We start from the raw sequence: 13,827 nt of genomic DNA, 5'->3' as shown, positions 1-13,827 counted from the left end.
AAGAGATACCCCCAGATGAACAGTGAGTTTAAGAAAGGTTTATTCACAAAAAGTAACATGAGGCAGAATGTCATAGTGAGAAGCTTTGCTTTATAAATGTTATATAGTAATGGAGAGTACCCTGATATTTACCAAGTGCACAGAGGGCCACTGTTGCTGAAATATGTGGCTATGTGTGAGATAAGTCTATAAAATATTAGACAAAAATTTTCTAGAAGGAAGCCTTGGCTGGTGTGGCTCAGTGGATTGAACTCGGGCTGTGAACCAAAGAGTCACTGATTCAATTCCCAGTCAGGGCATATGCCTGGGTTGCAGGGCCAGGTCCCCAGTGGGGGCCATGTGAGAGGCAACCACACATTGATGTTTCTCTCCCTCTTTCTCCCTCCCTATTCCTATAAATAAACTAACTAACTAACTAACTAACTAACTAACTAACTTTCTGGAAAGATAATGTAAATCTGTAAGGCTGTTAATATTATCTATAGACATAAACAGGAAAGTGCTTTTTGTTGAAAGATGGTAAGACTGACTTTTGGAAGACCTGAATTCAAGTTGTGTAGCTCAAACTCTTAGCTGTGTGAACTGAGGCAAGTAAGTGATCAAACCTCCCTTGGCTTCAGTTTGCTTCTCTGTAAATGAGGATAGTAATATGGAGTCTGCCGGCTTAGTATGTGGATGAGTCACCTAACTCACCTAAATATCTATGATTGATAATAAAGCATTTATTTAATGTAAATACATGTATCACACCTCCAGAGAAACAGCTTTGGAACCTAAGCATATGCACTTTTCTTGAGATTAGTTAAAAGAATGTTCACCTTTGTTGCTTCAAATAGCTCCTAAAGTCTTTGAAAGGAAAAATGGAAATAAAAAACCTTCCTTTTCTACAAGAGAAACTGTGAGCCATAAGAAATTTAAGAAAATAAGGCCAAATTAAGAATAATTTGAGTAACTTCAAATTTTATGGCCTATTTTTGTGCTGAGAAAAAAAACAGAGATAGGTCATGAATGATTATTTCTTCCTTCTGTGGGGGGTCTTTCTTTTCACTTTCGGTAGATACATAGTGCCAAAAAGGGAAAAACTCAGCAGGTATTGTCTAATTCCCCAAATATCCCTTTCTCCATATATTCTAAGAATTTCCATCCTCTGGGGGGTTTTGTTGTTTTTGGGGGGTTTGTTTGTTTGTTTTGTATTGCTTTGCTTTACCACAAGCTAAGCAAAAATAACAGAATGCTAATATGAAAGTCCTATGGAAAAGCCAATTTCATCCATGTAACAGGTATGAAGAATTTCAAAACATAGCCATGACATTCTGGAGAAAAACTTACTCTAACAGGGGTGTCCAACCTGTGGCCCACAGGCTGCATGAGGATCAGGATATCTACCAGTGCAGCCCAACACAAAATCATAAATTTACCTAAAACATTATGAGATCTTTTTGTGATTACGTGTCACAATGTATTTAATGTGTTGCCAGAAAAACTCTTCTTGCCAGTGTGGCCCAGAGACACCAAAAGTTTGGACACCCTGCTAGAAGCATCACACTAGGGATTTATCATCGATTTTTCCACTGCATACCCTCAGTCTATCTATGCACATGAACATCAAGGCTGTGGAAAAGTACATTGAAAGTTATCAAAAGCATAATAGCACAATAATCTCTAGGATCATCCATGCTGTTGCAAAAGATACAGTTCCTTCCTTTTTACAGCAAGTAGCATTCCATTGTGAGAGGTAACACAGTTTATTAATTTGCTCATCTACTGATGGGCACTTGGGCTGTTTTCAGATCTTGGCTATTGTAAATACCACTGCTATGAACACGGGGTACATATATCTTTCAGTCATGATGGTCTGAGGAAAGGAGGGTGAGGGCTAGGTGGAGGTGGGCAAAGGAAGGAAATTATGCAATCATAATACTGTAAACAATAAAAACAAAGTTTAAAAAAGTTATCAAAGTACCAAGGAAAAAGCCGAATCATTTCTTAGTGCTCAATAAGTGTTAGTTTCAGAACTTCTTTTTTTCCCTACTAAGATCTGCAAAATCTGTTAATTTTTTTCCACAGTGTGCAATAGATATAATCCTCCCTGTTTATATACATCATCACATTCTTGGCATTTGAACAGGCTAAGCTACTCTCTTCTTCAACAAACTCCGCATGGCATTTTTCACCTCTGAGTTTCTCACTGTGTAAATGACAGGATTAAACATGGGAGTTAGGATTGCAAAGAACACAGTCACCAGTTTGTCCACAGGATAGGTGACCACAGGACGCATGTAGGTGAATATGCAAGGCACAAAAAAGAGTACAACTACCATAAAGTGGGCTCCACATGTAGAGAAGGCTTTGTGCTGTCCTTCAGAGCCATGGGATTTCAGGGAGCTCAGGATGGCTATGTAGGAGGTGAGCAGCATGGAAAAAATAAGCAAGCACATGGCCCCACTATTGGCTGCCACTATCATTCCGAGCCTATAGGTGTCTCTGCAGGCAAGTTTCAGCAGTGGGAAGAGATCACACATGAAGTGGTCAATGACATTGGGACCACAGAAGGGCAAGTGGACCATGAAAAGAATCTGTACAGTGGCATGCAGGACCCCCCCAATCCAGGCCACCAGCACAAGGAGGCAGCAGAGCCCCTGCCTCATGATGGTCACATAGTGAAGGGGCTTGCAGATGGCCACATAGCGGTCATAGGCCATGACAATGAGGAGGATGATCTCTGAGCCTCCCAGGAAGTGCTCCACAAACAGCTGAGTCAGGCAGCTGCCCAAAGAGATGGTTCTCCTCTGGTACAACAGGTCGATGATCATTTTGGGGGTGGTGACAGAGGTGTAGAGGGCATCTATGACAGACAAGCAAATGAGAAAGAAGTACATGGGAGCTGAAAGTGTGGGGCTGAGGGAAATGGTAATGATGAGGAGCAGATGGGCCAGAACGGGAAATAGGAAGATGAACAAAAAGACAAAGAAGAGTATTTTCTGTAGTTGTGGATTCTGTGTGAGTCCAAAGAGAATAAACTCGGTCACATTGTTGGGATGTGTGAGGTGATCCATGTAAGACGTAACACTTTCTTGGGGCCTAAATTACCTATAAAGAGATAAAGAATGAGACCTGTTACACATGAAGGATTGTTGTGTGAATTTCACAATACAGAAATAGGATATTCACTGTAAATGTGGAACATGTCCTTGGTACCCCTCACCCCACTAATGGTTTCAACTCTTTCCCACTTCCTCCATAATGCTTTCTATCTCTTCAGACACCTACTACCTATCACCTAAAAACAATCTATAGGGCAATTGATGTGTAATTTACCATAAACATACTGGGCTATATACAAGAGATCCAGGTTCTCTTTCTGGTTCCTGCTCCACGTGACTTTGTAAAGTCTGTTCAGTGCCCTGCACTTCCCAGCCTTCTCCTGTATCTGTCTGTACAAATTGAAAATCTCAACTGCAGTTTGTAAGTTGTAAAGTGCTGCCCACAAGATTTATTCCTTCTTCCAGAATTTACATTTGAACCCATATTTCTAACTGTGGAGAGAAAGACATGGTAAATGAGCATCTATCATAAGCAGACCCAAGAAAGTCGTTGGAAGATACATCCTGTCTGGTGTTTTCCATCACACATATGCTGTTCATGGATATTCCTTCACTGCCCTAGCATAGTGCCTGGCATGATATCTGCAGAGTCTGGCACCTATTGGATGACAAATAAATAGCCAGAAAATTATCACCTTCTCTCAGCTCCCTGTGTAGAAACAGGCCTGTTCCCCCATCCTGTAAACCTAGGAATTCAAGTGCTTTCATCCCCCACTCTGTTTATCATTGCTCTCTATTTTATGAGAAACATTAATAAGCTTTTGAAAGAAAGCTGCATTCTTGTTTAATAATGTATCATTTAGAAATTTAAAAATAGTTCATTTTGGACCTGGCTGGAGTAGCTCAGTGGATTGAGTGCGGACTGTGAAGCAAAGCATTGCAGGTTCGATTCCCAGTCAGGGCACATGCCTGGGTTGTAGGTACGGCCCCTAGCAATCGCACATTGATGTTTCTCTCTCTCTCTATCTTTCTCCCTCCCTTCCCCCTCTAAAAATAAATAAATAAAATCTTTAAAAAATAGTTCATTTTTCTTGTTTAAATCTAATCTAACACAATTTTAACATAGTCACATTTAGTAAATTTACAGCTTCCATAGACTTGGATTAAAAACAATGCTGGGTAGGTAGGTGCTCAATACATGAGGACTTACCAAGCAAAGGAAGCCCTTATTTTCAAAGTTTTAAAAACATACAAATTTAATATAGACAATAAAAGTTGTCTGCTACATAAGACATATAAAGTATCGTTCATATAAATACAATCACATATATCAAGTACTTACTTTAAGTACCTAATACACATTCACTCATTCAGCAAATATTTATTGGACAATTACTATGCATATATTAATATATGTTTATCCACACAAATCATAAAAAGTGTCCTTGTTAAATTCCTTTTGTAACCACTCTCCAACATTTTATTACCAAACAGCAACAGCTCACCCATCCATGGTAAGAATGAGTCTCCCCACTCCTGCAGGTTTCTGCTATAGACATTCTCGTGCCTTCTCCCACCCTCCCAGCACATCCTTCACCCATCATGCCTGCTTGCAGGAAGATGTACCATCACTAATAGAATGAGAAAAGATGGGGACAAAAATTTTCCAAAAGAAACAGGGGAGAAAAATAAATATATTCTGAAAATATATATATTTATTTTCCTTTTAAAGGTAAATCTATAAACAGCTGTATTTTTTAATTACCCCAAATAAAAATGTTATACACATGTGAAAACAAAGTGCAGCAGCTTCATTGAATTCCCTTATTTATTCTGAGGTGGACTCCCCCAACAGGGCAGAAAACACCATAGTGCATGTAGTGAAAATAAGATATAAGAAAAATGGTTTAGAAAGAGCAATGAAAAAATGAAAGTTACTTTGTCTTTTTTCTTTAACTCTACAGTATTCTTTGTAGGAGTAAACTCTAAAGAAGAATTTTTAAAAGGGGAAACTCATTAGGTACAAATATGTTCAACATAATTATTAAGAGCTGTGGAAAATCAGAAACAGCTTGGAATGTCCTACACTAAGACCTCAATAGGTAAAATATTGCACATCTCTTTGAATAATGTGTGGGTTTTCACAGAGATGATTTTTAAAATTGTGTTATATAGGAAAATTCTGAGGTTGGAAAATTCAGTGGAGAAAAATTTGAATATATAATGTAATTCTAACTTAAATATTTATCAGTAAAGAAGACCTCAAATATTTTTACATCTAAACTTATCATATTGAATTGACTATATCTTTCCTGATGCTTCATATATTGAAAAAGAGATTTAAAACTAATATTGGTGGGGCAGGTGTGACTATATGATTTCTAAGATGCGTTTAAACCTGGGATTCTATACTTACGTGATTTCATTTGAGGGCAGGGTTGGGAATCTCACCTATGAACTTGTCTGACATAGCTCCATGATCAGGGTCTCAGGCCTTATTAGTTCACCAAGAAAGGAGAAAAGATGCAAGTTTAAAAATGACAACTAGCTCAGCCACTGTGTCTTTGTTCACCCATAAATGGCTCCTCTGGATAAGGCCATTCTCCCAGGCCTTTCAAGAGTGCTATTGCATATCCTTTCTGGGCAAATTCCATGACCTTTCTTAGCTGTGGCTAATTAGACCTCAGGGGTATTTCACCATCATTAGCACATGTTGCCAACAAGCCAATTATTTCATATAACTTAAATGAACTCTGAGAACTTTTATACCATTCATCTTTAATGTTTAATTTCCTCCTTAAGTCTACATGAAGATAAACCATGATGGCAAAAGGCAAAAAAAGTTGGCTTTGCCACTTATGAATTTGGATATTTGATAACAAATGAACCTAATATGGAGTTTGTATGTTTGGTATTGTATAAGCTAAACATTTAGGTGGGTAACTAACTCTATGACTTTAAAATTTTTATTATAATAGTTTGGTTTTAAATCAGTCCAACACTCATGGTGATCATGGTTTTTAAATATTGTTAATGTATTATGAAGGCAGATTCAATTGAATTTTCTGGTGGACCTGAATTACTCCAAAGTGTTTGCACCACATCACCTAAGGACAGAGATATCTTTACTGAGACAATTTCTAGTCTAGAAGCCAACATTTGTTTGAGTGCTTATCAAGTGCCAGACACATTTCATCTTTTTATCAACATTGACTCAGATACTATTATTCTCCTTATTCAACAGGTGAAATAACTAACAGTCTTAAAGAAGCTGTTTGATCTAAGGGCTGTGACCCTTGACTTACATTGACATAAACAGCAAAGGTAATTCCCTCAAATGTGTTCAAGCTCTGAAACCTTGACTATTTGCTGTATAATGAAGATAAGTTAGCTCAAAAAAATGACTGTGATTGTGAAGACACTACTAGCTCAGTAAATGGCACAAGGTAGATACAAAGCAAGTATTAAGTGCAGATTATCTTCACTGACTATGAAATAGATTACATTTTACTATGACTGTTAAAATTGTGTCATTTCTATGAGGCTGTACCTATGCCACCCACATCAATGAATTATTTAAAAGAATGAGAATATGTTTTCATTTTAACCATGCAGCACAATTTTTTTTTCTTCTTACCAAGGTGACTATTTGTAACCTATTTGATACACACAACACACTCCACACACATCAGAATTATTAGTTTTGACTTTAGGCAAATAGAGATAGTGTTTGTTGCACAGGCTTACAATTTTAACATAAATGTTAAATATTATATTGTGAGATAAAGAAGTAGATTTACTTACAAGTGTGGTCATTCACTGATATTTTTCCCTTTGAGCAAATTTACTTCCACTTTATTGCTCAGCGCATCCCTCTCCCACCAAAAAAAAACAAACAAACAAACAAAAATAAAGAAACAAAAAAACGATCTCTACTTCTCAACTCCTGGCCAGCTTCTTCTCATGTTGCTCTATTTCCCCCCTAGACTTATCCTTTAATTCTTAATAGTATATAGTTGAGGAGCAGATAATATTTCTTCTCTATGGGTTCCAGAAAATATTGCTTCAGTCCCTTCTGAAGAAGGCTGGTGAGAATTACCTAGTAATTCTACTAGGCGAGGCAAAGCTTTCAAAAAGGTCAGTGAATGTGAAGACTGTAGTCTGTGCCCATGAAGGATGCAGGTAACAGGACAGACTCTAGAGTGGCTGTACTGCACAAACTCTAGGCAGCCACCTCTTCCATCCCCTAGGCTGAAAAATAAGGATATAGTGATCGGCTGTATCACCAGAGATGAAATCAGGCAATGTAGTTTTTCTAAAAATCCAATGTTTTCTCTCTTGCAGACATCAGTGTTTTGGTCTCTGGCTTTCCCTTGCAATGATTATCTCTTAAACATTTTGGAAAATTAATAGAGAATTTATGATAAAAATATAGTTGCAGTATTATCACAACCAGGTAAAATCCACTTGTTCCTTTAGTGAAAAGCACTTCCTTATGTCTAAGAATGCTTTATTTAGCCATTCATTCATTCATTTGCTTTACTGTCCAAACACTGCTTGGTTCCCACACCAATTGATTATGATTTATGAAGGCCCTGATTGGTGTGGAATGGCTTCTACAAAGAAGGATGCAAAAACACCTGCCTGCTCCCAAAGACCCCCTTGCCTACTATATGTACAGCCAACATTCTAAAGAAAAAGAGAGAAAATTTTAACATTGTCAGAGATATGCACTCAAAGCATGTAGAGAGGCCACAATGTGATGTTTTTTACAAAAATATAGGCAGAGTAGTGTAAAATTACACATGAAAAATACAAAAAAGTAAGTAGAGCAAAGCAGTATGATTTTTTTTATTTCAATCATTGTTCAAGTACAGTTTTCTCCCCCCTACTCCCGTTCCAGCCCCTCCACCCAACCCTCTCCCCTTCCTCCCATTACCCCCCACCCCTAGTTTTTGTCCATGTGTCCTCCAAATTTGTTCCTGTAATCCCTACCCATTCCCCCCTGAAATTCCCTCTTGTCTCCCCTCTGGCCACTGTGAGACTATCCCCTATTTCAGTGTCTTTGGTTATAAGTTGCTAGTTTTTTGTTTTGTTTTGTTTTGTTGTTTAGATTCCTGTTAAAGGTGATATCATGTGGTATTTGTCTTTCACTGCCTGGCTTGTTTCACTTAGCATAATGCTTTCCAGCTCCATCCATGCTGTTGCAAAGGGTAGGACCTCCTTCTTTCTTTCTGCTGCATAGAATTCCATTGTGTAAATGTACCATAGTTTTTTGATCCATTCATTTACTGATGGGCATCTAGGTTGCTTCCAGCACCTAGCTATTGTAAATTGTGCTGCTATGAACATCGGGGTGCAAAGGTTCTTTTGTATTGGTGTTTTAGTGTTCTTAGGATAGAGTCCCAGCAATGGAATTGCTGGGTCAAAAGGCAGATCCATTTTTAGTTTTCTGAGGAAGTTCCAAACTGCTTTCCATAATGGTTGTACCAGTCTGCAGTCCCACCAACAGTGCACTAGGGACCCCGTTTCTCCACATCCTCTCCAACACTTGTTGTTTGTTGCTTTGTTTATGATGGCCATTCTGACTGGTGTGAAGTGGTATCTCATTGTGGTTTTATAGGTTTGTGGTAATGCTGAAACAACATATATTTCTCTTTTTACTTCTCTGTACTTTTTATTTTTTATCATGGTCATATATTATTCTATCTGTAAAAAAAAACCATTATTCTAAAAAAAATTTATTGCCCTTCTGAATGTTCAAATAACACTTTTCTCATCTTGGTTTTCATTTTTGTGCTCTCAGAAAAATGACAATCTCTGAGAAGTTTAAGGAGTAAGGAAATTGAGCCTATTTTCCTATTAAGAGATGAGAATGATTCAATGGGGTTTGTCCATTTCAATGGGTTTGTCCATTTGTCCTTTATAATTGTTCCTGAAAACCCTTCACCCTTTTCTCTCATTATCCCCTCCCATCTCCCCTCTGTTTACTGTCTACTTGTTCTTAATTTCAATGTCTCTGGTAATATTTTGCTTGTTCTTCGTTTTGTTGATTAGGTTCCACTTCAAGGTGAGATCATGTGGTATTTTTCTTAAGGTGTGTTTTAAAATTTTAATATTTCACTTTTTGTTTGTTTTGGACAGTTGTAGAAAATAATGGCCATTGGAAGGGGTTTTGGTGAATTCTTCCAGTAAGATGTTGAAGAAAGTTTCCAGGATAGGGCAGGAAGGGTGAGAAGAGAAAACAAAGTTAAGTACAGGATACTGGACCAAGTTAGAAAATATACAGTCTTTGAACAGAAGGAAAATAAGCTCTTCCTGAAACCACCTGAGTATGGTGGATGCTCTGGGTACCACTTCTGTTACCCACAAAGATTTTCAAAATTCTCTTTTTGATTACTTCCCAGCAGACCATGCTAGAGCAGAAATAACCTAGTGTTGGCAGCTATGGGGTAAGACTGAAGAACTAACAACTGCCAAGATTTCTGTTCTTGCTGAGTGGCATCAGAGAAAGGTGCTAGCACACTGAGTATGTAGGAAGGTCACTGTCATATCAGTGGGGTATGGAAAGTTAACTCATCCTGGGTGATATTGGGAATCAGGTTGCAGAGAAGATCCGGAAAAATGGCATTAAAGCTCCCCCTGAGGTCTAGGAATCCCTGATGAAATGTACTGTCAGATTGGAATGGACTTTGGCTGCATTTCACGTCATCATGAGTTTGCTCTTTGTCATTTTGGAACTGGCATTGGCAAACTCTAATCTGGGGGTCTATGGGTTCTTGGAAGAGAAGCAAATGCTTTTTATCAGTTGTTTGGGCACTTCTGCTTCCATCCCAGTTGTGAAAAGTTACAAAACCAACCAGCTGTATGGATGTAAACTCAAGTATTTTAAAGATGTCACTCTACTGTCTCCTAGTTTACACTGTTTCTGGTGAGAATTCTGCTGTAATTTTTATCTTTATTTCCCTGTGCACCAGTGCCTTTTCTCTTTAGCTCCTTTTAACAATTTGATGCTGCTTTTGACCAATTTATTATAATTTACTTTTTATTGTAATTTCCATGATTTTTACACTTCGGATTTGTTAGATTCTTGGGATTATGCATTTACAGCTTTTATTAAACTTGGGGGAAACTTGCCCTGGCTGTTGTAGCTCAGTAGATTGATCATGGGGGGGCAAACCAAAGGGCCACGGTTTCCATTCCCAGTCAGGGCACATGCCTGGGTTGCAAGCAGGGTCCCCGGTGGGGACCACTGAGAGGCAACCACACATTGATTTTTCTCTCCCTGTTTTCTCCCTCCCTTCCCCTCTAAAAATAAATAAATAAAATTCGTAATTAATTAATTAATTAATGGGGGGAAATTGGCTGATATTTCTTTTAGTATTTTTTCCTGTCTTTCCTCCCATTCATTCTATTCTTTGACAATTTCCAAATCAAGTAGAGGAACAGCCACACAATCTCATCCCTGCCCAGGTTGGGGCATCCTGGTTCACAGTCATTTCTATAGCTCTCCAACCCTTTTATTATTTTAACCTTCATTATTATTCTTCCCATAAGGTGTTGCTTGAGTCAAATAACAAACTAGTCACAGCTCTGAGTTTCACCTCATCATAGAAGTTATTGTAGATATTGTAGATTGTCTTCAGGAAATATTAATGTGTTGTATACATTTTTAACCAAGCTGTGCTTCATCCTGTGATTCCAGCCTATTTATTCCATTATGTTTCTCTTATCTTTTCTAATCAAGCCCTTATCTAAAGTACAAGACCAGGGCTCTCTATTATTTAATAATGAGAAAGGAAATTCCTGAAGCTTTCTGAAGTATCATTTAGTCACAAATAAACATTTTTCTCACACTATAATAAATTTGAAGGAATAACAAAAGATAAGAATTGAGGTTTTATTTCGAGTGTCTTGGTTACTTGAGAATCATTTGCACTTAAGTATAATTTTCATAAGACCAGATTCAAACGCTCTAAAAACAGAACTGTAAGAAATTAGGAAAATTCTTCATTTGAAAAAAGTGTGAAACTAAACAGCTGCTTGTGAATATGATATTGAGAGCTCTGAAAAATGTCCCATTTGGGACTAAAATATTTATTATGCCACCACTTACCTGAACCAGAACTACTGGGAATCTTTGGTACAACATAACATTTTGTCTTCAGCTGATGGAAATGCTTCACATACTTATGAGTTTATTGTTTCCCTTTCTCATTAGTCCATATGACTAGGAGTAATACCTTCTGGTGCCAACTTGATGGTAATTATAAACTTCAGTACTGAAATGGCATGACAGTACTTGATTATGAGATTATGAAGTTGAAGTGGAGTTGGTGGGGGATGTGAATTATGCACATGGATTAGGTTGTCTTCCATATGAAAAAACACATTTGAAAATATTCTCCTGTAAAACTAAAAGACCAAATTTGAGAAGTACTAGGCCTTGCTTTTAATACCAGATTCTTCTCCAAAAATCTGAATTTTGACTTTTGAGATACTATAGAACCAAACAACAAAAACAAAACTTCTTTCCTGATACCCAAATAAACATAAGAGCCAAGGAAAATTATTTGCCTGCAAATGTTCATACACCCAAAAGTAATGCTCAGGAAATAAGAAAGATAAAACTGCTTCTCTCCCAATTGGACAAGATTTCTGCTTTCCTTTCTCCCTTTCTCTCTCTTCATCATGCATGGTTCTCTGTCCTCCCTTCTTTCCTGACCTTCACTTATTTCTGCTGCCAAACCCTCTACTGCCTCTTCCTTCCCTTTGTGAGGAGCAGTGGAAAGACCCCAAAGAGCAATTGACTCACTGACAGCACTGTCCTGTCCAAATATCACACTCCTCCCTCCCTCACCATGCACAGAATTAATTTTGAGAGGTTTTCCAGGGACAGTGTAGGTTTTCACTTCTGTTTCCAGTTTTTATTGGAGTTGGAGGGTTCATCAGTGTAGACACCCCCTGTGAAGGAGGCTCAGGCACAGATTTCCAGAGGAGTAATTTCTCAAAACATCTTTTCTAATCATCAGCTTGTCTATATGGCACCCTTGAGTCTGTAAGTGTCCAGGCCCTAGGGATTAGCTGTGATGACTGCATTCATAGAAACAAAATGTAGAAAAGAAAATGGTGCATATAGACACATGCAAGCACATACACTTATTCTGTCATTTGTCAGTACTTTTCTTTCCAAAGGAAAATTTGTATAGGAAGCTAAACTTCCTAAGGAGTATGACCAAATGTTGATAGAATTTAAGCAAGGGTCATCCTAGGTTGTTCAAAGTGATTATGGACTTTAAGTAATACCATATTCTAATGCAATCCTCTCAGATTTCTTGTTTATTTCCCCCAAAGAATATTTTACCTTTCCTGACCATGAATCAAAAAGAAGATATTAAGGAAATATACAATGGAGTCTCTGTATAGTATTTATTAACTGAAGTCATACTTTGATACACCATAAGTTTTTCATGGCATTTTTCACCTCGGCATTCCTCAGTGTATAGGTCAGAGGGTTGAGCAAGGGTGTCCCAATTGTGTAAAATACAGCCACCATCTTGTCTACTGGAAACGTGGTTGGTGGGCATGTATATATGAATACACATGGACAGAAAAATATAACAACCACAATAAAGTGGGATGTGCATGTGGAAAGGGCTTTTCACCTTCCTTCTATGCTGGGGTTTCTCAGAGAGTACAAGATGACAACATAGGAGATAAGCAGAATTATAAAACTCACCATGCAAATGGCCCCACTATTAGGGACAACTAGCAAATTGATCACATATGTGTCCATGCAGGCCAGTTTCAACAAGGGCTGCAAGTCACAAAAATAGCGGTCAACCACATCGGGGTTGACCCACAAAAGGGCAATTGCAAGGCCAGGAAAATCTGTGCTCAAGAGTGGATACAAGATCCCACCCAGGCCAGAATCACCAGTGTTGGTGATTCTCATGAGCCAGAGACTCGCTGGCTCATGATGATTCAGTATTGCAAGGGCTTGCAAATGGCAATGCAGCAATCAAAGGTCATGAGGATGAGCACAAAGATCTCCATGAACCCAAAGATGTGGACTGTGAAGACCTGAGTCATGCACTCACTGTAGGAAATGGTCTTCTTCTGAAAAAGGGCATTCACAATCAATCTGAGGGCTGTGGTTGTACAGATGCAGGTATCAGCAAAAGACAGGTAGAACAGGAAGAAGTGCATGGGACTCCCAAGGGTCTGGTTTGTTTTAATAGTCACTACAATGAGGAAGCTCACTGACAGTGTTGTAAGGTAAAGAATCAAGAAGACCACAAATATTGCTTTGATCAACAATAGAGATCAAATATAGAGATGATCTCCCTAAAAACTGGTGTTGTTAATCAAAAACTTGTAAGAGTTAAAATTATGGACAGATGTTGGACAATCATGAAAGCCAGGTCATATAATTCTCCTGTGTTTTATTTTCAATAAGCAAAGAGAAGTTTTGGGGACATAAGACACGAAATTAGCTCCTGACAAGATGTACACATTAGATCAGACCAACACTTTCGGAGGTTTTATCACTGAACTAACTCATTCATGTTGCCTAACACTCCTGCACTTTCCTAACTCCCTGATCTGGGGGGACATCACAGTAGTGGAGAATGTAATTTTCCCTTCTTTTTATTTATTTATTTTTTATTTTTTTTAGAGAGGGAAGGGAGGGAGGGGAGAAAGAGAGAGAGAGAGAGAGAAACATCAATGTGCGGTTGCTGGGGGTTATGGCCTGCAAACCCAGGAATGTACTCTGGCTGGG

General features: G+C 38.2%; 3 protein-coding genes and 1 pseudogene across 4 annotated transcripts in view; all 4 read right to left on the bottom strand.

Annotated features, from left to right (window-relative positions):
* The window catches only part of LOC114499916 (olfactory receptor 4A5-like), a 203,310-nt gene that overhangs the window by 119,166 nt on the left and 70,317 nt on the right, over positions 1-13,827 (bottom strand). The gene's annotated exons all lie outside the window — the stretch shown is intronic.
* LOC114500084 (olfactory receptor 4C15-like) overlaps positions 1-13,827 on the bottom strand; it is a 33,586-nt gene that overhangs the window by 13,128 nt on the left and 6,631 nt on the right. The gene's annotated exons all lie outside the window — the stretch shown is intronic.
* Positions 2,057-3,127, bottom strand: LOC114499013 (olfactory receptor 140-like). Its single transcript, XM_028514976.2, has one exon. It carries the CDS (start codon positions 3,054-3,056, stop codon positions 2,130-2,132), a length of 927 nt encoding a protein of 308 aa, XP_028370777.1. The 5' UTR covers positions 3,057-3,127; the 3' UTR covers positions 2,057-2,129.
* Positions 12,439-13,677, bottom strand: LOC114499012 (annotated as a pseudogene).

The sequence above is a fragment of the Phyllostomus discolor genome, chromosome 6 (assembly GCF_004126475.2).
Source record: "Phyllostomus discolor isolate MPI-MPIP mPhyDis1 chromosome 6, mPhyDis1.pri.v3, whole genome shotgun sequence".
NCBI classification, from domain to species: Eukaryota; Metazoa; Chordata; class Mammalia; order Chiroptera; family Phyllostomidae; genus Phyllostomus; species Phyllostomus discolor.
This window is presented reverse-complemented; position numbering and strand designations above follow the sequence as displayed.

Bases quoted from the DNA above. Each gene is read 5' to 3' on its own strand.
- LOC114499013 (XM_028514976.2), bottom strand. From the start codon at position 3,056: ATGGATCACCTCACACATCCCAACAATGTGACCGAGTTTATTCTCTTT.